At 30.9% G+C, this 23300-nt stretch overlaps 1 protein-coding gene across 2 annotated transcripts; it reads left to right on the top strand.

Annotated features, from left to right (window-relative positions):
• Positions 1-280: 280 nt before the first annotated feature.
• LOC139098261 (potassium voltage-gated channel subfamily KQT member 1-like) lies at positions 281-22531 on the top strand. Of its 2 annotated transcripts, none has more exons than XM_070650397.1 (11): positions 281-1349; positions 1434-1590; positions 4539-4756; positions 4840-5015; positions 6322-6476; positions 7160-7277; positions 7341-7565; positions 17073-17277; positions 20641-20758; positions 20854-21010; positions 21103-22531. In XM_070650397.1, the coding sequence occupies exons 1-11, from the start codon at positions 602-604 to the stop codon at positions 21496-21498; spliced, it is 2673 nt and encodes an 890-aa protein (XP_070506498.1). In that variant the 5' UTR covers positions 281-601; the 3' UTR covers positions 21499-22531. The 2 variants fall into 2 exon arrangements, with proteins under 2 accessions (XP_070506498.1, XP_070506496.1); XM_070650395.1 differs by having other exon boundaries at positions 17058-17277.
• The last annotated feature ends 769 nt before the right edge of the window (positions 22532-23300 follow it).

The raw sequence follows: 23300 nt of genomic DNA, 5'->3' as shown, positions 1-23300 counted from the left end.
TCAAATGAAATCCAAATTTATTCATAAATGCGTACAGAAAAAATATTGTTTTTAGGAAAATCCCAACTCAAAGTCATATTTTATTTTGTTTGTTACTTCCACTCAGCATACATTTCAATATCCTATAAAATAATTTGTAATTGAAATGGAAAACACACAAAAAAAAAGTATCACTTGTGGATTCTGTTCTGTTCTTGAATTTTAAAAAACATATTTTATTGATTAATGCTAATGTTCTCTCAACTTCAACAGCATAAAAGCACATATGATTGAATTTATATGCATAGTAAAAGCTCCATTGAGCACATCAGTAAGGATTGCATGCAGTGCAACATAATTGAGGAATAAAACTAGTCAGTAATCGATTGTGATATGATTGAAGTTATTTAAGTCATTTCCATTGTTTTGTGTGTGTGACTGTGTGCTGTTTTTTTATACCCGAAAAAAAAAAATAAGGCCAGAAACAAAGAAAAAAGTTGCGTGTAAAGTCAAATTATGTGCACGAAAATAGAATCGAAATTATGTGTTTTAATGTTTCGTTCGAATATGTGCAACAGATATGACTGTGATGTAGATAAAACATAGTGAATAACACAATCAAATGTTATCAGTGCTTTTGGGAACGAAAACGATAACAATGAACCGGGGAGAGCAAGAAACTCTCTATAGACAAGCACGAAATTTACGTCTAAATCAGGAAATTAATGCTAAAAATAATCAACCGAGACATCATTCATACGGCAATATTCATTCAATAACGTCACATAATCTACATCCTATAAAGCAACAAAATATGAATATACATTCAACGTTTGGTAACAATGAACAACAACGTGCAACAGCATCCGATGATTTAGTATTGAGTGTACTCAAAAGTCCAATACGTGATCAATCTTTATTCAGTAATTTAAGTAGCAATGCAGCAACAAGTATTAATAGTGATAGTAATGAAGGTAGTGCAAATCGTTTATCGACAGTCACAACGGTGACAACAGCTGATAATGTATTAAGTCAATCGCCGTATGGTGGTGGACAATATTCAACATTGCAAGCATCCGAAGATGATTTAGCTGATGATGTTGAAGCATCAATGGAAACAACTGAACTGCAAAATGATAAAAAGTCAAATTTTAATAATGCTGAATTATCGCCTTATGGTTTAAAGTTCCTGAGGCATTTTCGTACCCCAAAATTTGAAGCGCACCATCATCGACGTGTTCCGATAGCAATGCGAAAACATAATCGTGGACGATCGAAATCGTCTGCTGATATACTTGATGGAGTTAATCAAGGCAATCCAGATGAGGAAATTGCCATTCAAGATGGTGCTACCGAGGGAATTGAAGGAGGTAAAGAATATTGAACATTATTTACTACATTCGTGTCTAATGCAGCATAACAAAACTAACTATTTACTTCTGTTTCCATTACAGTTGATAATCCATATTATCCAATAGCACTTCCCATAGATCAAGCTTTTAAAGCGAAATATATATTTCATCATAGACGTGGTAAAACGTTTCAAGAACGACTTTATGTATTTCTTGAACATCCCGGAGGATGGTTGTGCTTTATATACCATTTTGCTGTGTAAGTTCTCTCTCATTTTTTTTATGCATTAATTTTTAATGTTTTTGGCTTTTTTTATTCGGATGTGGATGTAGTTTTTAACACCTTTTAGCTATTAAAAATTCATGATTTAATTACAAAGTTTTAGGTTAATTTGTTGCTGATAGCTGATAACTATTAAGGGTTGGATTTTTTTCTTTTTTATAGTATTTTGGGTTGGGTAATGAGCTAGCTGTAATCTATGGACAAAAGAAAAGCTAATAATTATAATTAAAGGAAAAAATAATTAATATAGAATTTTATTGTTAGTTGGGGATGTGCTATCCAAGTTTTACCACAAATGGAAAGGCAAAAAAACTTCTAGATTAAGATGTAGTAAAGTTTTGTTACCGAGTTTTAGAATATGTATGAATAGAGTAGGGGTGTTGCCAGAAGTTGTCTTTGTCGTAATACTAAATTTAAGTCAATTTATCGAAGTATCTTGATAGCGGAATGGTTTAGTCCTTGAGTATCTAATTCGAATACTGATTCTGCGAGCATGGGTTCGAGACTCATACCGAGAAATTTTCCCCTTGTTCTTTTTCGAATCATATGTAGTGAAATTGCGGCTCACAGCCTACCTTTGTAGGTTATAGTCAGTAATGAATTCAAATGAGTGGTGTTAATCTCATTATAAACTGTAGGTCTGCTGAGTGCAGAGATATGACCCACCCTAATTCGTGAACCTATTATTAACGTTAATTGCCCCTCCCCAAGCTTAGATAGTCGATAGTCTTAATTTTAATGAACTTTTCCTAGTCAATCAACTCGATGAAGTTTGTCGAAAATATCCTGACCCAGAGACGACTGGACATTTTAGAACTTTTTATTAAGACATATAGTCTGACAACACAAATTAAGATTCAATCAATAACACATCAGGGAGATTTCAAGGCTTCACTAAAGTCACATGACTGCCATTTAGCAACCAAGTGGTAGGTGACATCCATTTGGTGTTAATAAATGAGCTTTATTAGACCCCTAAAAGCTCTGTCACGGAGATTTCTTCATTTGTGTCACTCGACTTAATAAAGAACTGTCCAAGGATGTCCTTGAAAATAATATCACAATATTGTGTCAACAGCTCTTCAATTTGACCAACAAGATTTCATTTAAGTCTTAAATTTTCCCAAACATCACAAAGACTATCTTTTCTATTAAGCTGATTTACGAGTCTAACAACTTACCATCCCAACAAGATAAAGAAGAAGAAGAAAAATCACAAAGATTTACAGCAAGCTTAACATCTTAAATTCCAATTTCCTATTGATATTGAACTGTAAAACATCTTTAAGCTCCCAACTGTCTCCATGACTATAAATATTTTAGCAGTGCTGCTTAGATTTTTTTTTTTGTTTATTCCAAGAAAAAGGACTTGAACCCCATTAGAGAATCACACATTCATATTTATTATCTTAATATTAGGATAATTAATAAAGGTACTTAGACTACTCAAGCTGGATGTAATGTACATGATATCCATGTAATGATTGGCATAATTCTGTTATTACCCTCATGAGTAATTTCTCTTATTACAAAAATATAAGAGAGAGAAGAGATTCGAAAGAAAATGAGGCATCTGGAGATTTGAGACTATCCATTGACGCAACAGATTCTTTCCTACTGTAACATTATCTATGTATGAATGAGAAAAAGACATATATGTGGCAACATGTGTGAACATTTTCTTTCATTTAAGATATAGGGATTGTTCAATTATTAAAGGAAATACAGCAAGAGAGGAAAAAGAAAATCTGTGATTCGTAATTTTTGTGATATTGTGAGAAATGGGATTTAATATAGCTTTAATTGTGATTTGTTTAATCAAGGCTCCTTTGTACTTATGAAGTTTAAATATTTATTTTCTTAATTTACTGTATTTTATGGATAATTAAGACTAAGAAATTGTTTTTGTTATGGAAGTATTGCAATATATATTTATAAGATTAATAAGCTTAATTTGAAATCTAATTTTCATATATTAATTTTAATAGTAACCAGAATGTTGAACATTAGTTTTAAGCAGGAGTATATCCAGAAAAGTTTATAGGGGTGCTCTCCTTTTAAAGCTCCAAAATGTAATGTTCTTTGAATTTTTGAGGAGAAGGGCAAGAAGTTGGAATTAAAAATAAATTGAAAAAGACTGCAGGAGAGGAAAATTTGGAGATTGATCGATTTATCACCAATTTTAACATGGCCGTTCACTTATTACGCAACGCTCTTTTAGCGACAGGAGGGTAGTTGAGCCTCAAAGAATGAAAATTCTGTTACGGAGGGAATAAGAAGGTCAAAAATTCGATTTTTTGTGCTATGTAATAAGTGAACAAGTCCTATCTTTATCCCTAATTACCAGAACTCGAAGTCGACATAGTTGAAGTCGACTAGTTTCTTCTTAATTCAATAATGAAATAATGTTCCTAGTCCTACGAGTGGAGAGTCCCAAACCGCTGGCCAAATGGCAGATTCGACGCTTTAGTGCTGCGTATAGAATGCTCCAAAGCGCTGAACAGATGGTTTTTGATCGACATCATGGCGCTGTGCATTGAGAATTCCAAAGCTTTGGCCGAATGGCACTACAATCCCTAATCGACATCTCCCCAATTTTAGCCTACTCGAATTTTCATGAAATCGACATATTTTAAACCAGAACTCGACGTCGACTCGGATTTTGTATGGAAAATTCGACCAAATTCAACTCTACCTCATACAAAATTTAATTCAACATCAAGCTTTATTTTTAACTAAGCATTTCATTTCAACATTTAGCTCTGCTACCTCCCTTTAAAACACATAATCTTCTACCAACTACAGTCTAATTTAAATCAATGTTTCGTCTTCCGCATGACAAAAACTCTCCACAAAAACCGAAATCTAATTTTAAAAACTAATTAATTAATTAACATCTTTTTTTTTATGTTTCTATTTTACAGATTTATGCTCGTAGTCGTCTGTTTAATATTTAGTGTCCTATCAACGATAGATACATACCAAGATTTTGCAAACGAGACACTTTTTTGGACGGAAATATGTTTAGTTTTCTTCTTCGGTGTAGAATATATTGTACGTTTGTGGTCAGCAGGTTGTCGATCGAAATATATGGGATTTTGTGGTCGATTAAGATTTGTAAGGAAGCCGATATGTATTATAGGTAAATATTATAGTCTACCTTTTTATTGTCAACATATAAAATACCACAATTTTTTTTGTTTTAAAAATTCCAATTTTAAACAGATTTAATTGTTGTGGTAGCATCACTTGTTGTACTCACAGTTGGAAGCAACGGGCAAGTGTTTGCGACAAGTGCGATAAGAGGTATTCGATTTCTACAAATTCTCCGCATGCTTCATGTTGATCGACAGGGTGGAACGTGGAGGCTTCTCGGTTCTGTCGTGTTTATTCATCGACAAGTGAGTTTGTTTTATGTGGTTTGAAATGGCATGGTTGATGGAGTATGGAAATGCTTCTTCTTCATCTTTTTTGTGGAATTTAATATGAAATTTTGTGGTATGGAAAATATTTTTTTGGATAGAAAATTGAAATTTGACCTGTTATTGAGGCAAACATAGCTCAAACAGACGTCATAGTGAATTGTTTTGATTCAAAATCATTTATGGAATGTTGGAAAATTATTATGTTGAATTTACAAATTCATATCTTGGATTCATTGAGTAAATATGTAAATTTGAATTAGATGCCCGAGCGACACAAGTGAAGGAGGAGCTTTAGGGACGACCAAAGCTCAAAATCGACTCGGATTTTGTTTGAAAAAAATCCAGATTGACATGATTTCAGATGAAATTTGATTCGACTTCGAGCTCTGAGGACGACTCCGTGTAATATTCACATATATGAGCAAGTGCTATATCAGAGCTTTCTTCATCATTTGTGTCGTTTGGAATGTGAAGCATTTATGTAGGTGTAGTCAGATGCCCTGCTCACCATAGAACAGTGTTGTCCTAACTGTGAGTCATGGCACACTAGTTTGATTTATTTGAAATTCCATGAATCAAAAGTCGTATGCGGTTCCGGTCAGAGCCTTCCGGAATTTAATCAATGTGTGTCGCATTTCACAGTCTATACAACACTGCCCTACAGTAACAATTAACAATAAAATGCACAAACGATTCTCCAAAATAGCTGAACCTTAATTTAGAATTTAACCGTATTTTCTTAATTAAGGATATAATGAACACCCTAGACTAATAATCATGGTGCTAATGAAATTAATTATAATAAAAATGAATAACACGAAAAGAAACCAGCGTGCAAAGTGTTTTTTTAAGGTGAAAATATTTTAAGACTTAATCAAATTAGCCACAGCAAATTGTGTGATAAGCGGTTTATTTTGAGGGGAGTGAAAATCAACTTTAATTTCCTGTGAATGATAGCCGGTAAATCAATTTATATTCCTTAATTTTTTTTTTTGAGCTTTTTTTATCGACTTATCAGGCTATAATCCCCCCGGCTTCATTCACAACTTCGTCATTTTTAACGAACAACATGAAATGAAATCCTGATTATGATACGAAAAAAAATACGCTTCCTGCACTTCCTTTCTGTTCCATACTTCCGTCAACTCTTTTTGTATTCGCCATTTTTTACTTCATTCAACCACACAAAAATAAAATTTCTTTGTCACATAAAGTTGTACATTCTTATTTTTTTTTTTTTTATCTTCCATCCATGTCCTTTTGTTACTTAAATTATCATTAGGAATTGATAACGACCTTATATATTGGATTTCTCGGGTTAATATTCAGCTCATACTTTGTATATCTTGCTGAAAAGGATTATGTAGACGATACAAAAGATTATCCGAAAGACACACCAAAGGATCATTTCAATAGCTATGCTGATGCTCTATGGTGGTAAGTTTTAATGTTCAATTCATGTACAATTGAATTTGAAAGGAAAATGAGAATAAATTTTTGTTGTGCTGTACATGATTATATGTGAATGTGTGGGAAAGTCTGTTGTTGATTGACATTTGTGGAAAAGGTTTAAGGAAAATCCATTATGTTGGATTATTTTTTGATGTTTTTTGCTCTTTTTAATGCAATTTGTATGCAAGAATGTTGCAAAAAAGAGATAACGGACATTTTAAATTCAAATTTTAAGATGCAAAAGTTTGCATCAATTGAAGCGAAATTATATTTACATTTATTGACAAAATAAATAATTTAGCAAGTTTCTGCAAGGTTCTGTAAGCCTCTAGCTATAAATAATCTATTAATCGATCGACTAAGCAATATAATTTAAAATTAATAACTTTACACAAGTTCCCATAATATAAAAAATATCCAATAATATCATCCTTAATAATTTCAAAGCAACACAATCCATATTTAATCTGATGTAAATCAAATTGGATAAAAGTCCTTGAATTAGAATTATAAAATATAAACTGACTTAAAAGTCAACATAAAACAGCAAAAAATCAATGTAAATTTATAATCGATTTCCCACATTCATTGATTTTGTCATGTAAAAGCACACAAATGAAGCGAAAAATAATATTATAAAAAAATCCAATATTATTTTTAATTAATAGGGGTGTAATAACAGTTACAACCATAGGCTACGGAGACATTGTGCCTAAAACGTGGATGGGAAAGATAGTGGCATCGTGTTTTAGTGTATTTGCCATATCATTTTTCGCACTGCCTGCTGTGAGTAGCAAAATAACACGCAAATTGTTTAAAAGTCACTAATTTTTCTGCAAACTTATATAGGGAATTTTGGGTTCAGGTTTCGCACTAAAAGTTCAACAAAAGCAACGACAAAAACATTTCAATCGTCAAATACCGGCAGCAGCAATGCTCATACAATGTCTGTGGCGTTGTTATGCAGCTGATAAAAGTTTCAATAGCGAAGCAACATGGAAAATATACGTGCAAAGCAATAACAATTATGACTCGAATGGAAACACTAATGTTTTACCAACACAACTAGGCAAGGTATGTGATTAAATATTTTAGTGAGTTGTTACTGTTTTTTTTTACTACTTTTTTTTGTCTTTCTTTTCTCCACGCAAAAATACGATTTTTTGTACGTTTTTTCTGAGTCTTGAAGAAAATTTCTAGCAATAAAAGTCACCTTTAGATGGATGACTTTTTGGGGCATTTTTGGTGTTGAGATGTTGATTTATTGATTTTACTTTTTAGTGGAAATTAGAATTTGTTTACTTTTTTCAGCAACTTTTGCTGCTTTAGTGAAGTGCGTTGGAAATTTATGAGTTTTCATAATTAATTTTATGGTGAACCTCTACGCTTGCGTTAGTGTACTACTAAAGTATACTACTTTAGTAACCTTTTCATAGTTAATAGAGAAATGGACTAATTCTACATTTAAATAGTACGCAATATAATTCTACATTTAACATAGTAAATAGTACGTAACGTACTACTACGTTTACGTAGTAAATTACGTAGCATACTACTACGTTTACGTAGTAAATTACGTAACACACTATTGCGTTTACGTAGTAAATTACGTAACATACTACTAAGTTTACGTAGTAAATTACGTAACATACTACTACGTTTACGTAGTAAATTACGTAGCATACTATTGCGTTTACGTAGGATATTACGTAATATACTACTAAGCTTACGTAGTAAATTATATGACTTCGAATGTTTACAAAGTAAAGTTTGTGATTTACTACTATGTTAATGAGGTAGTTTACTTTCACTCAAGATATCCATATTCATATAAATTTAATTTTTTTTCATCTGCCTACCAAAAATGCTCCAAAGTAGTCCATTAAAACTTTTTATTCTAAAACTTTTTATAAGTAATCATAATGCAAGAAAAAAGAACTATGATAAAAAAAATATAGCAGAAGTGCTTTTGTTGTTTCAAGCAAAGTTTTTTTTTTTAAATCCTTTTCTTCTTATTCTATAAAATTTTTTATTCTTTAAACATAACTGGAAAACGTTGGATAAACATTCTACTCTAATGCACAAAAATCACTAATCTTTTGATATTGTTTTTATCCATATTTCTTCTTATCTATTCAAGCACATAAACAATTTTCTAAATTTTTTTTCCGAACTAATACAATTTTTTTTTGATATATGAAATACGGAAAAAAAAGTATGCAACAGCTCAACATAATCTCCTTTATTATAAAAACCACACTGATTCTTCATGAATCATTGAAGAAAAAGTTTTTTTTTTCTCTTTTTTTTTGTGTTTTATGTGTTGAGATTCGAGTGGAAAAAGAGAAAGTTTCAAATTGAAAGGAGAACAAATTTTTTGTTATTGGGGATTTATGTTCATATTGCATTATTATTCATGTATTATTTCTTAACAATTTGCTGATATTTCCGGAAAAAAAACTTGATCTATAGAGAAATTTGAGCACACAATTCAAAACAGATTTCTTTTTATTTATTATTAAATTATTGGTTTTGTAAGTTTTTCAATCAATTTGAACAGACATGATTAGAAGTACTTTTTTGTTCAAATATAAATTCATGTATTTTGAAAGAAGTTTCAATAATAGAAAATCAAAGTGTAATTAAAAGTGAAAATTTCAAGTATAATAATTAAGGAAAATTCTCTTAATTGAAATGTCTTAAAAATTCAATAAGGATAGCAATTAAATCTCTTTAAAAATAATTTTTGAAAAAAGCTAGCAATTAGTTTTAATTTGAAATATATTTGAGTTGTCTAATTAAAGTCTAATTTAGGGAACGGGCTAATTTGAAGGCGATAGATTCCCAACTGAACAAATTACATGATCCAGAATATATTAATGTTAAATTCCTAACCTTAATTTGTATGTCATGATACACACAAACCAAATTGACTTATGTAGAACAGCAAAAAAGCATCAAAATTTCATTATTTTCCTCAGAATTGAACCCAAGTCGTCAGAATCAACTATCCGACCATTTAGCCTTTACGCCTCCACTACTCTTTTCGCTGCTTCAGTCAATAAGCTAAATGCAGAACAGAATCCAAAAGTAATTCACCATCCAAGACACCTAAAATCATAAAAAATTTCTCTTTCCCTACATCTAATCAAAATGAACCCGAAAAAATGTCAAAATTAAAACAACTCATCAAAACTTCATTGTGCCAATTAATTTTAAAAACATTATCAAATTACTCGGGATAAATTTTTCGTCCAAAAAAGCAATTAGTAGAACATGTAATTCGAATTTTAAGAGCTTATCGAAGTCAATTAAGAGTTGGACTGATTGTTGATCTATTTCATTAGTTACATATATTTTGAGAAACACTAGTTCAAATTTCTAATATTCGATCTGCAAGTACTTTTGTGACTAGGGTAGTTAAAAACTGAAATTGGTGTACTTGCAAAATGTGTGGATATGTGTCCACATTCTTTAAAATAGAATATGTTTTAACATTCATATAATATTGTATTACAATCGATGTAATTTGAACACTTTTGATTAGTTTGATTTTTAAATGATCCAAAAAGGGCAAAACTCCGTTGGAGTCGGACTTTGGAGTATTTTTAGAGTCCAAAAATCGAAAATTTTAGAAATTTCACTTCAGTTTTCCTTTTGGGGATAAAACACACTCGGAAAGTTTTCTTCATTTTATATTATTTTCCAAAAAAAATTTTCAAAAAGAGATAGGGAATATTTATTAAAATGTAAAATTTTATAAGTTTCGAACTTCATCTTTCATGATTTTCACCAGTTTTCTATTATTTCTCTTTATTATACTGATTTTAATTTAACAAATTTCCCTTTTAAACTATATTTTAAATTATTAAAATAATTCTAACTTTAAAAATTCAATCTTACTTTCAAAAACTTTGAATTTTATTCAACATGGTCTCAACCTTTTAAGCTTTAAATATTTATAATTCCATTGAAAGTCCAAAAAGAATTTAAAATAGAACAATAATACAAAAGAAGAAAAACAACTTACTTCTAAGAAAGAAGTGAAATCCTTTCATTTAAAATTTTTTTTTGTTCGTAAACATCTCAATATTATTTTTGTCCTAGCATAACAGCAAATACTCGGTATCTGATAAACAATTAATAATGATCCTTTTATTCAATTGAAATTCAATTGAATTTAAATTTTAAATGAACATTTTTGGTTGAAATGTTTGAAAATCGAGAATTGTTTTTGATTTAAAATCTGTTTTTAATTCAAAATTGTTGTCATTCTGGTTGAAAATTAGAAGAAATTTTAGTTACGACTTTTCAAAATTCAAATAATATTGACAAATTTGTACGAAAATTTGTTTTGAGATTCAATAAAATTTATTAAAATTCACAAGAAATTCATTTAATCTCGTTCCTTTCTTAAAATGTTTATCGCACAGAATTCAAACTTTTTCTACTTTCTTATGAACTCAAATCAATTAATTTATTTAATTTCTTAGTAAATGTTTGTTTGTTTACAATAATTTTATTAACTAAATTTCGATTGAACAAAATTAAAATTTTTGACCACCAAGTAAAAATCATTAGAGAAACTTTTAGAGTAAAAAAGTTAAATTTTGCTAACTTAATTACAAAATTTCTCTTCAGATCAAATTCAATTGATTGTAAAAATTAGAAAAAATTCTTTCAAAATACATGAATAATCTTATTCCTAGAATTATAAAATCATGATTACATCAGCATTCAAATACTTTTACACAAATCATTCCAATCCAATGAATAAATTGAATACAAAAAAGAATCAGATATGTTTCCTCACTTCAGGAATTTTTCATTCGTAAATTTTATTGATACTGAGGATTGACTACACAAATAAAAAGAAAATATGATTTTCAGTTTGTTTAAAAAAAGATTAATTCGAGTATTTTCATCCGGGATTAATTTTTATATTTTTTTTTTATTCCTGTCGAACCAAATCAATAACTTTCATTTCCATACACAAAACTAATAAAGCCATAAGAGATTTTAAAATATAAATATGAATAAATAAATTGAAAAAACCAAATTCGGATATAATTTAATGCAGAAAATAAAGACTTTAATTCTATCACATAGCATATTTGCATGACAATTTATTCTCATTTAGGTATTTATTCACCCAAAAAAACAGAAATAAATTTCTTTTGTTATAAACAAACTGTCCAAAATTTATAAAAAATTTAAAAATTTGCTTGAAGAAAAAATTACTAAAAATTTATTCTATTATCTTAAACTTTTGCCTTCAATTATGGCTGTGTGAGTTTCTCTATACTTATTTATATGTTTTATTGTTGTGTAGAGAATGCATTCTTATATAAAATATATACAGCAAAAGCGAAAAAAAAATTGTAGAATATTGCTTTTTATGTGTTATTTTCTCACAAGGGAATGTTTGCATAACTTTTCGTCTATCTTTGTCGCTACTTTTACCATAATTACACGCGACTATGAATTCTTTATATAATATAGACAAAGATATTTGCTATGGTAAATTCATACAGTAAATGTTTTTCTTGATATTGGGGAAAAATTGAGGAAAATGGAAGTCTTTTTTGTAGTTTTTATTGTTTGAAGTAAATTAGAAATTAAGAGTTTAAATGCAGAGGTTTCCGAGCGACACAAATGAAGAAGGCTTCCAAAAGCATTTTATTAATACCAATTGAGAGTCGGCTCCGTTAAACCTCTTTTATTAATACCAAATGAAATTTGCCTCCATTTGGCTCCATTTGGGCTCCATTTGCTTACATAGAGGTAGCTTCCATTTGTATCAATACAAGAGGTTTAGCAGAGCCTTCTTCATTTGTATCGCTCGGGTTTGAAGTCTACTAAACTTCTAAATTGAGTAAAACCAACCTTTCCATACAAAATCTAATTCAACTTCAAACTCTGGTCTAAACTCTAGGACATTATGGTTTCATGTGTCGTAGCAGGAATCGATATACTCTTATAATACTCTTTCAAATCTGTGCCCAGAACGCCACAACAATGTAAAAAAAGACACAATATAGATATACATATGACAATGAGAAATCCTACAAAGAAAATGCCGCAACCCCTACTTCACTGCTGACATTGTGGCAACCACCAATCTATTTAACATTTTAATAAATAAGAAAACGTATCCTCGTAGTATTCAGAACTAAATTTTGCAGTTTTAATCAAAAAAACTTTCATTTTCTGATGACATAATTAAAAAGAAACTCTATCTAGTTGAAAATGATATGAATATCTTCATTATGCTGCCATTGTTGTGCAGTATAGAGAAAAATCTGGTCTAGTTTCCTTAAAAATTCTTGCAAAATTCGTTTTGGATTGTTGCGAGTGTATCGGGTTGTTTTATTAAGTTTAAAAACTGAACTAGACCAAGCATGACAACCGAAACTCTAAATTTAACAATATTACTATATAGCTACTGTTTGCAGTGTCTTTAGCATTGATGGGCAACCATTTATTTTTCGCTGCACACCTTTGTAATAAGCCTCGACCGAAACCGTACATGACTTCATACATTTCATGGCATTTCTAAACAATTTTGATGACCATTTTGATTTACTCAGTGTGCTGTGCCACACATAGGTTGCCCACCACTGATTCATAGTTTAAAATATAAATCATCTTAAACTAGACTTCAACCTAACAACGCTCCATATCTTTTCAATTACCAAATACCATACCATCTATCCAACAGAGCCATTTTATCTTACTATTTTAAAAAAATGATATAAATTCTTTATTATCCATTTGGTAAGCACATCCCTCGGTGCAATGTTTAAATTTGCATATTTTTCATAACACAGTTTCATTCATCACCTGAAGAATGCTTAGCAATAAATTTAATGCCACTTAAAGTGTTCATTTTACAGAACAAAAGAAGAAAAAAAAACTACATAAAGACTCCATTTAGTTCCGAAAGCTCCCCAAACTACATACCATTGACATTTTGATGAATAAAAAATTTAAGTATTACCGACTTATCGATTCCCAATAGAGGAAATAACAATTCTTTTAAAATATATATATACAAATTTTTTTTTAATGCAATAACCTTTATGGTTTTGTACAAAGAAAAGAAAATAAATGTTTTTCATTTCTTCCTTTTCATTTTCTTTCCCTTCCGTTTACTTCTATCCTCCATCTTTATCCGTCTTACATTTGCACGATTATTATTTTATTCATCTTATTTGGCATTAAATCATTTTAAGTTAAAAATAGAACGTAAAGTGAAAGAGAATTGTGTGTCTGTTATATTGAGAAAATATATAAAAAAAGGACAAAGCGTTGATATTGAAATATCATTCATATTTAATCAAGGTTGAGAAGATTTGTGCACAAAATCACTATTGACGTCAAAGTGGGTGAAATCTGCTGTTGGCAAAGGTTATTGCTAAGTTTAACATACATAGTATGTTACTGTATGATTAATATGCTTTAAGATACATGATTTTGGAACTTTATGGTGGGAAGTTTAATTAATTTCTAGTGTTCTTGTATGTTTTTAAGTAGAACTCAGAGTAGAGCTTGAAGTGGCTTGATGGCAAATTGTTAAGTATTTTGATATTTTATTCTTGCCATCCTCTACCCTGCAATCAAGGGTTCGAAACTCAACAGAAGAAACTTTTCAAGGTCTCGGCCAATAACTGCACGCTTGCAGTTCCTGCTTATTAGATGTGCAGATCTACAGATTTCGGCTGTTTCTAATAGCTTCTACAAGGCTGCAGACCATGCATTTCTGGCTTGTAGACCTTTATTTGCAAATGAACCTTCTAAATTTATCACTGGTCCTTTCTAGCTTTTAAATGCAAATTTTGGGATGTTCTTTAAAGATATTGCTTTGAAATAATGTAGATTGTAAGAGGATGACCTGTAGTACATTTACAAATATTTCAGTAAAGGAGAAGACAACTCAAAGAAATAGACTAAAGTATACCATAAGTAGTAAAGGAACTGCTTATTTGACCGATTTGCTCAATTTTTAGAAAAATAACGAACAAAACGCTAAAATTAGAGCTCGTCCAAAATTACGGACCTGCACCTTGGGTAAGCTGCATATGAGATACAGTCGAATAATACAATAAAAGTTTTATTTCAAAATCTTCACATAGAAAATGCAGGAAATGTCCTTGTTCCATGGATTCCAGAGTCCCGTCAATTTTCAATAGCTCCATTTGCTTCTTACTATAAATATTACCCTTTCTTTGTGGCATTCAAGATACCAAGTAAAAGTCAAGAACAGTCAAGAAGAATCAAACAATTCAAAATACGGATTAAAAGTATATCTTCTCTATATCATCATAATATCAAGCCTTCCTTAGCACATAAATATTTTAAAGAAAAATTTCCATCACATTTCCCACACAAAAATTTTCAAATTGTTCTGAGATTAGTCAAGCATATTCCGCAATCCTTTAATTTATATATCCTCAAAAAAATCTACATCCACATATCAAATTTCCAGTTAAAAAAAGTATTAAGAGGCATTACAAAAAAGTTTGAAAGTACAAAATGTCATTATGTTTTATTTATAAGATATTTTTTTGACTTCATTCTTGCCTTTTTTTCTAAAGAAACGAGAAATGGAAAGCATTTTGAAAAATGCCAAGAAGACATAAAGTTTTTCATCTTATTTTTTCAAATTAAAAACTTTTTTACTTTCTGTTATTTTTAACTGATGTTTCTGTACCCTCTTGATTTTGATTTGATCGTGAATAAGTAAAATTACATATCAACTGTCACGACAATTGAAAGTAAAGGCGGTAAAGGAGATTGAGGGGAGAAAAATGTTTCCATGAATTATTTTGTTAAACGTGTTCCATCAAAACATGAGACAGGCGTGATGTTAAAAATATATATTTCCAGGATATACACGCGTTTATATCAATTCCTTATTTATAATGAGAGAACTGTGATTATTTTCTCTTTGGAACTTCAGTCATGGATAAATAAAAGAATATTAATTCACAATTTCTCTTTCACTTTGAAATTAAAAACAGCATTTTATCTTCTCATTCATCTCTATTTTTTTTTTTCTTTTATGATTGCATGTTGATAGTGTATACATAATTATATAGAGCGCATATTCATATATTTTTGTATGATTTGGTTGATCTTCTTGATCAATTTGTCTGTTCGGTAATCTGTCCAAATGTGATTTGAAAGTTATGGATTTTTAAGTTTATTTAATAGATTGGAAATAAAGGAACATTTTGAAAAAGAGGTGCTATGTACTTTTTTTGGATGCAATTGGGGATAGTTGACTAGTAAGTTGACATAGATAGAAGAGCAGAGCTCGAAGTCGATTCGGATTTATTATGGAAAAGTCGACTTGAGCAGACTTGATTCTGACTTTTCAAAGTCGACTTTTCCATACAAAATCCAAATCCAAATCAAGTAGACTTCTCGAAACAAGACGACTCCGAGCTCTAGTTGACATAGATTGGAGAATATTCCCAAACATTTCAGATATTTTGGTATATTTGATGTCTCATGACAACAATAGGTGTGAGTTATTACACTGTTTTAGAGGGAAGTGTCATGTTAACGCTTGGAAAAAGGTTACCAATCCTAATAGGTAAAGAGCATGCTTTATTGGTTCAGAAAGACAACTACGGTACTTAAAACCTGTCTCTTTGCCTGATAGAGCAATTTCGCAATTGTCACATGACGTTATAAGGTTCGGTCGTCTATTTTAACAGACTAGGACCAAAGCTTTAAACAGTTTTGAGAAATATTAAAGATTTATTTCGCCATGTCTCCTTAATATATATATTTGGATTTGTCAGAATTCTCCCTCAGCATCTTTTCAGAACAGTAGATTAAGCGGTGCTTTTTAACCCACTTTTATGCAATCACAGGAAAAACTTTTTTTCTCCAGAAATTTCACAAAATTACTACTCTGTGACTGCCATTTACATGTTTTATGTCTTTCAAGCAAAACGCATTTTATTTTCGTTGAATTACGTTTTATATTAGTTTATATGTGTGTAAATACAGCACTAGTTCAACAAACTTAATCACTTTTAACCCTCACGGAATGTTCAGAACAATTTTAAGCAAATTAAAATTCAACAAAGTAGCTAACTCTCGAGAGTCATAAACTATATCATTAGCAATAATCATAAACTTAAGTCATAACTTTCAAAAATTTATATGTTTTGTATTTCGTGAAAATGCGCTCTATATTGTTGTTATATGTTGAAGGAAAAAAAGAAATTTTATATTCAGTGTTTCCTTTCATGGCTCGACATTTTATTTTCCACTTTCCAAATTCAATAAACTCACGATATGCTTCACCCATTCACTATCATTAGCTTTAATTTTCTTCTTCTTTTTCACTTTCCCGTCCTCCACCATCCATACATTTTTCTGTTATCAAAATTGCAAAAAAATATAAAAAAAAAAATAACTTAGAAGAAGTAAAAATCTTCTTTTATATATTTTTAATATTAGTTTCACTAAATAATTTATTTTCATTGGATGTTGTGTCCGCTTTGGTGTTCAATGTTGTTTGTATTGTTTGAAATATTATTGGTTCAGACGCTGATGGTGCAGGTGGCGCGAAGATCAGCATCCGTATTGAAGAGACGAAAATCCCGAAATCGTATGGAAGTGCCGAATTCCGAGCGAAATCATGATGGTCCGGCATCGGGTGGCGGTAGCGTAACGGAAATGCCCAATACACCAAATGTCGATACACAATTATCAAAAGAGACGGAAAGCGAAGTCATTTATTATATGGACGAGCCTCATGCGCCAGGTAATTAAGTTACAATTTACATACATTTTTTTGTCAAATCATCGTAATCGATTGTCAAGCTTTTAGGTCTCCAAACAAGAAAAATAATATTAATTTCTCTTATGAAAATGGAGACTTAAATGAAAATTTTTTTTTTGTTGGTAACTGTGGGCTATAATTTAATGAAATGAATGGAAAGTCATTTCTCCCTTTCCTTTGTTACATAAACCAAATAATAATTCGCATTGTTACTACTACATGCATTGAGCATTAGGCTGTTACAATGTAGTCTTGTTCGCACATTGTATCATGCTTTGGATATATTGAAAAGTTTCATATTTTATGAATGTCTATATTATAAAGCACAACAAGGTTGGATTGTAAGGGGATAACAAAAAAAAATTCAATTAGATTTCACTTTTTTTCAACTGATAAATTAAAAAAGTTTTGATACTGCTGGCCTAAGGATGTTTGAAGGAGTTTGCACTGTAGTATAGGTGCTGTTTGTGGTTTAATTTGTTTTGTGGAGAATGGATGCATCAAGGGCGCATCAGAGGTGTAGCTAAAATTTATTTGAGAGGGAGTTTGAATGCTTTTGTAAGAATCGCAAGTGATTAAGGGAATTTTTGGAGTTTTGTTCATGAAAAACGCAGGCAAGTTGAAAAGTTTCTTCCAAAATAGGGAGTAAGGAACAGAGATGGAGAGTTGATATTCCAGGAATGGATTTCAAATCTTTAACTAATATTGTACCTGAAATAAACCAATTTTGTCTGTTCATTGAGTTAGAATCTGGTTAATGGACTTGCATTGCGCTTGCTAATGAGTGCTATTACAACCCCGAGTGGCAGAAATGAAGAAAAATTTTCCAAGGAGCTTTTAAACCTCCATCAAAGTTACTTTATTAACTTTAAATGGAAGTCGCTTCTATATGAGTGCCGGAGGTGGCTTCGATTTGGTGTTAATTCAAGGGCATAGACAGAACCTTCTTCAATTATGAGGCTTCTGAGCTATTGTTTCGACTCTTAAATCATTAACTAAACATCAGCATTTCATCAGAAAATGCTTCCAATCCTTTGAACTGCAATTAAATCAAATTTTAAAAATGTCAATAAAAGCAAAGCTCAACAGAAATCCAAACACGTAATTATGTACCTCTCATTACGAACTGCAAACTTTCCAAAAATTTCCATAATAAAAAAAAAGATAGCCCAATATTATCAACAGTATTCATTACAGCTTCGACAAATGTTGTTTCCCCAAACAAAGACTGCCAATTTTGCCAGCAAACAAAGAAACGCAAAAATTTGTGAATGTCCAAATTTCGTTCCATTCAAAGTTATATGAATAGTGTACATTCTTATACTTTTCCATAATCATTATATTTATCAAAATGAATTACGAGAATGTAATAAAAAAAATAAGAATGTAGTTATTATACACAATAAATCTTTTGACGTTGAGAAATAAACGCAGACCTTAATAAAATATGAAATTCAGAACGAAAATATTTGACATTCTTTTTATTATTTTATAAACTCGCGACTCTCCCTGTTGATTCATAATATTTTGAATTTATTTTTCAATAAGTTGGGGATTTTCAAATAAAACAGAATAAAATTAAATGAAACTAAAAAAATCGATAAAAAAGCGACAGGATTGTAAAAAATAAATTTACTGAGTTAGATTTTCCTTTTTTTTTTTGAAAAACAAGGAAACAACAAATACAAGTTTTCTTATCACAAGCATTCAGTATATATATATTCATGAAACATGAAACACAAATAAAAAAACCGAAATTAGTGCTAAAGTGAAGGGAAGATTGGGCGACAGTGACGCATTTTTATGAACTATGATGAAGTAAAATTTGAGATTTTTGAAGTTCCGAAAAACCAATAAAAAATTAATAAGCTGAAGCTCCAAAATTAGGAGATTTTAGTCAGGTGAAACGTCTTAAGATCTTAATCGAAAATAATTCACAAATATCTAGATTTGAGATTGAAAATTGCTTAATTTTCTAGCATTCTCTCCTTATTACACTATCTAAAGCACTGTAGGACACATTATGCTAAGAAGCTCATAGTGTAGTAAGGAACTACCGCAATAAAGGTTTAATCCGAATCAGAACAAAATTTCAGCTCATCAGCTGAACCATGTGGAGCTAAGTTTATATAAAAGCCTTCCAATTGACTCTGCTGCTGGCTCCTTCACCTAGATTGTACGAATTCTCTGTCCTCACGTTTAGCTGATATTCTTTCATCACTGTTCTGCTCAAAGTAGCTTTTGTCGCTTCTGGTCGCCGTTTATCTTGAGGATTCTAACCAAGGGTGGTGTAACAAACTTGTGATTCTGTCCCAGCAATGACATTTTCTCTGACATTATTCTTTCGAAGTGCGTGTCCTATCCAAATTCGACCTTATCTCTGTACCATTCAGAAGCGAAATCCTTCACTCCTATTCTACTCAAGCAGACCGTCAAACTACAAACTAAACCACATTTTCATCACTTCAACCAGTAAAATCCATTAGAACTAAAACTTTCTCCTTTCTTCTTATGCAAAAAAGGCTTCATTTTTTGCTTAATGATTGCCGCCAGTGTGAAAATGATGTCAAGCTGAATCAGCGTTAATGTTTAAGTTTCTGATTTTGCTATGCTTTAAATCCATAACGGTAAGGTAGTAAGGAAAAATTTTATCATAACATAAAAGTGCTTTTTCAAGCTTTGATGTTCAAGTCAAAGTTACTTTTTTTATGAAAATAAACAACAGTCTGGAATATCAAAAGTGACACAATTCCTATGAGTTTTGAATACCTTGAGTTTATGAGCACCAATTTTCATTTACTTACGAAACTAAACTTTTTTTTGTGCATGCAATGAAGCTACAAATCATTGACAAACTTTAACGATTTTTTTGTTGAAATTACTTTAAAAAAAAGTTCGTTTTTGTTTTGTTTTTCTTGTGCATTCTTTGACGATGATGTTTATAATGTGCTTGGTTCTCATTTTTTTCCCCCCATGAGTTTGCTTTAGTCCCTACTAAACTTTTTATAAATATTTAAACTTGTTGCTCAAACAAGCATGAAAAATATTATTTTTGGGAGAATATAAGGCTGTCTTATGCTGAATATCATCTAAAAGAGTCCCTGAATTATTATTATTGCCTTTTCATCAGGATATAAAAATAATAAACAAGAAAATTTTCAATATGAAAAATTGTCAAACGAGAAAAAAGTGTCATCTGATACAAAAAGCGGCCCACAGTTACTCAAATCCCACTACAATATTCAAATAACAATTTTCACTTACCACCGAGTGGAAATAATTTCTCAAATTTTTGTTATATTCAATTCCACGCAAAAACGTAAACTTATCATCCACGGATAAAAGGTCGAGTGAAACGACAACCATTTGTCAGCCAAACAAGTTCCGTGACAGAGACACATAGCGATGATGTAGAGGCAGAACAAGAAGGTGATGAAGACATTGAGCCGGCTCGAGTGACACAGTAAGTCATTCTATTTTGTGGACGACGACAAAAAAAATTATTAAGCCAGGTCTAACTGTACCAAAATATGTTTTTTTTTTTGTGTATATATAAAGGTTGACAGAAGCACATCGCAATGCCATTCGAGCAATTAGAAAAATTAAATATTTTGTGGCGAGACGAAAATTTCAACAGGCTAGAAAGCCATATGATGTGCGTGATGTTATTGAGCAGTACTCGCAAGGTCATCTCAATATGATGGTTAGGATAAAGGTACGAATGTCATATTTATAGCAGATGGTCTGTACATAAAAAATTTATTATTATTATACAATCCATTTTCTCTCTGTATTTACACATGACAGGAATTACAAAGACGATTAGATCAAACGTTGGGTAAGCCAGGCTCATATCTTGCTGGAATTGATCGCATTGGTAATGTAAAGCCAATGACTGTCGGTGCACGTATGTATCGTGTTGAGCAACAATTAAATTCAATGGACCGTAAATTGGATCAATTAGTGCATGCAATAAACAATTTAACAATACAACAAGCAAAAATGATGGCATCTCCACAACAGCAGCAACAGCATCAACATTTCAGTTATGGTCCGCTTGCTTTACCGCCAGCATTTGATAACATTCAACTTTCAACAGCAATGACGGCACAACAATTACAAGGTTTACAATTACCTCCTGGTCCATCACAATCAAATACACCAACAACATCAATGATACCGTATCTTGAGGACGATGTGTAAGGAACAGATATTAAGAGAAGTCTTTTTTCTCTTCAGCATAGAAAAATAACATGAAATTCGTGAGTGAAAAAGCTTCCAAAAAAAACAAATTATTCTTTACAATTTTCATATTCTGAGCCCGAGTAAAGCCACGATTAAAAAAAGCTTTAAAATTTACATGCTTGAATAAAAAAAACAGCAAATTCTCCTTAAAAGCTGCATCTTTGATGCATGTAACTCGGATTACACTGTGATCTAGATCTTAAGACATGTAGAAAAATTGTCCTAATGTCAAGAAATTTTTGGTAACGATTAAGAAGGTAAAGGATATGCATGATGGGGTATTTTGGGATATGAAACGGAAATTCGGTATGAAATATTGAACTTTTTGAAGCTCCTGAGTTCATTTTGAGAATTTGCAAGCTTGGTTCCATGTAATAGCCTGAATTGTGATGTTAGTTTACTCTTTTTGACTTGATTCCTCCCTTTCAGCGTGATTGACACACTGTGGCTCATGTTATTGATGTTTTCGATCGACAAGACAATGGTACAGTGTCCTAGCGACTATGTTGCTCCATTTGGGCAACTTAGTCTCAATTTAATTACTTTAAATGTCAAGTCAAACTTGAATTTGCTTTAGAAATTTCATCCCTGAGCTCGAAGTCGGCTCAAATTTTGTATGGACTTGAGTACAAAATCCGAACAAATCATCGACTTCAAGCTCTGTTTCATCCTAACCTCAAAGCTCCACAATACCCAGAATAATGTCTCACACACCAGTTCTACTAAACAGCTAAACAAAAAAGTATAAAAAACAAATTAATACAACAGAAAAGTTCAATTACCAACCTCGCTTGCAAATCTCCAACCAGATACTGAACATCTGGTTCTATCCCATAATGCCCTCAGTACAACGAACAGTTGACAAAAACAGACATGTGATAAACAAAAAAAAATTATTTCACTCAACCTTACATGAATCTCAAGCTGCACAAAATGTAGAGATTAAGATTGAAGCTAAGTACGAAGAAAAAAAAAATAAATCTAATGTTAATTGTATCCAAAAAAACAATCAATTCTATTTAATCTTGTAAATTGAAAGTAATTGTGTAAAGAAATCTGTGATAGTGTAAAAAAAAATTAAATTAATTCTCAAATTTTAAATGCATTTTGTAATTCATGTGAGGTTTTTTGGAGCTAAACGGAAACATTTTATCGATGACCGAATATTTCTTGACATTTTAGTCGTTCTATGTTGATCTGATAAGTCATTTAGATATTAAAATACCAAGCATAAAATATCAAAGAATGTTTTATAAAGAAAAAAAAGAGGAATTTATTGAATAGACGTAAAATAATTTAGGAAAATAATAAAAAAGGTCAAAAAAGCGTTTATAAATGATATTGTTGTGGTGAGAGGTATTTGGGTATGATTCTGAGGGGGGCTGCTTGACTAGAGTATGAATGTAAACTTAACAATAGTCTTTAAAAGATTGCCATAATTCAAGGCTTAAGCAATTGATAACTTTCATAACACATGCCCATCCCAACAGCCAAGCAACCCCCCCTTCGATGCTTATTCATACCTTGACCCACCAGCTACATTTTGGGAACAAAACTTTTAAAGGAATTTATATCGTAAAAAAAATTCTTTAATAAATAAAAATACATTAATTGATGAGATTAAAAGGCAAAGGACCTTGAAACAATATATCCAAAAATACAATCAATAGCGAGTTTCAAAGAAGCCTTAAACTTTTTCCTAATAATCTGTTAACATTTTTCTATGAGGGAAGAACAATTTCAAAGGAACAAAATTTTTA

This window comes from Chironomus tepperi, unplaced genomic scaffold (genome assembly GCF_022539635.2).
Source record: "Chironomus tepperi strain 1889 unplaced genomic scaffold, CSIRO-AGI_Ctep_v1 contig_445, whole genome shotgun sequence".
NCBI lineage: Eukaryota > Metazoa > Arthropoda > Insecta > Diptera > Chironomidae > Chironomus > Chironomus tepperi.
Note: the sequence above shows the minus strand (reverse complement) of the source record. Positions and strands in the feature narration are given on the sequence as shown.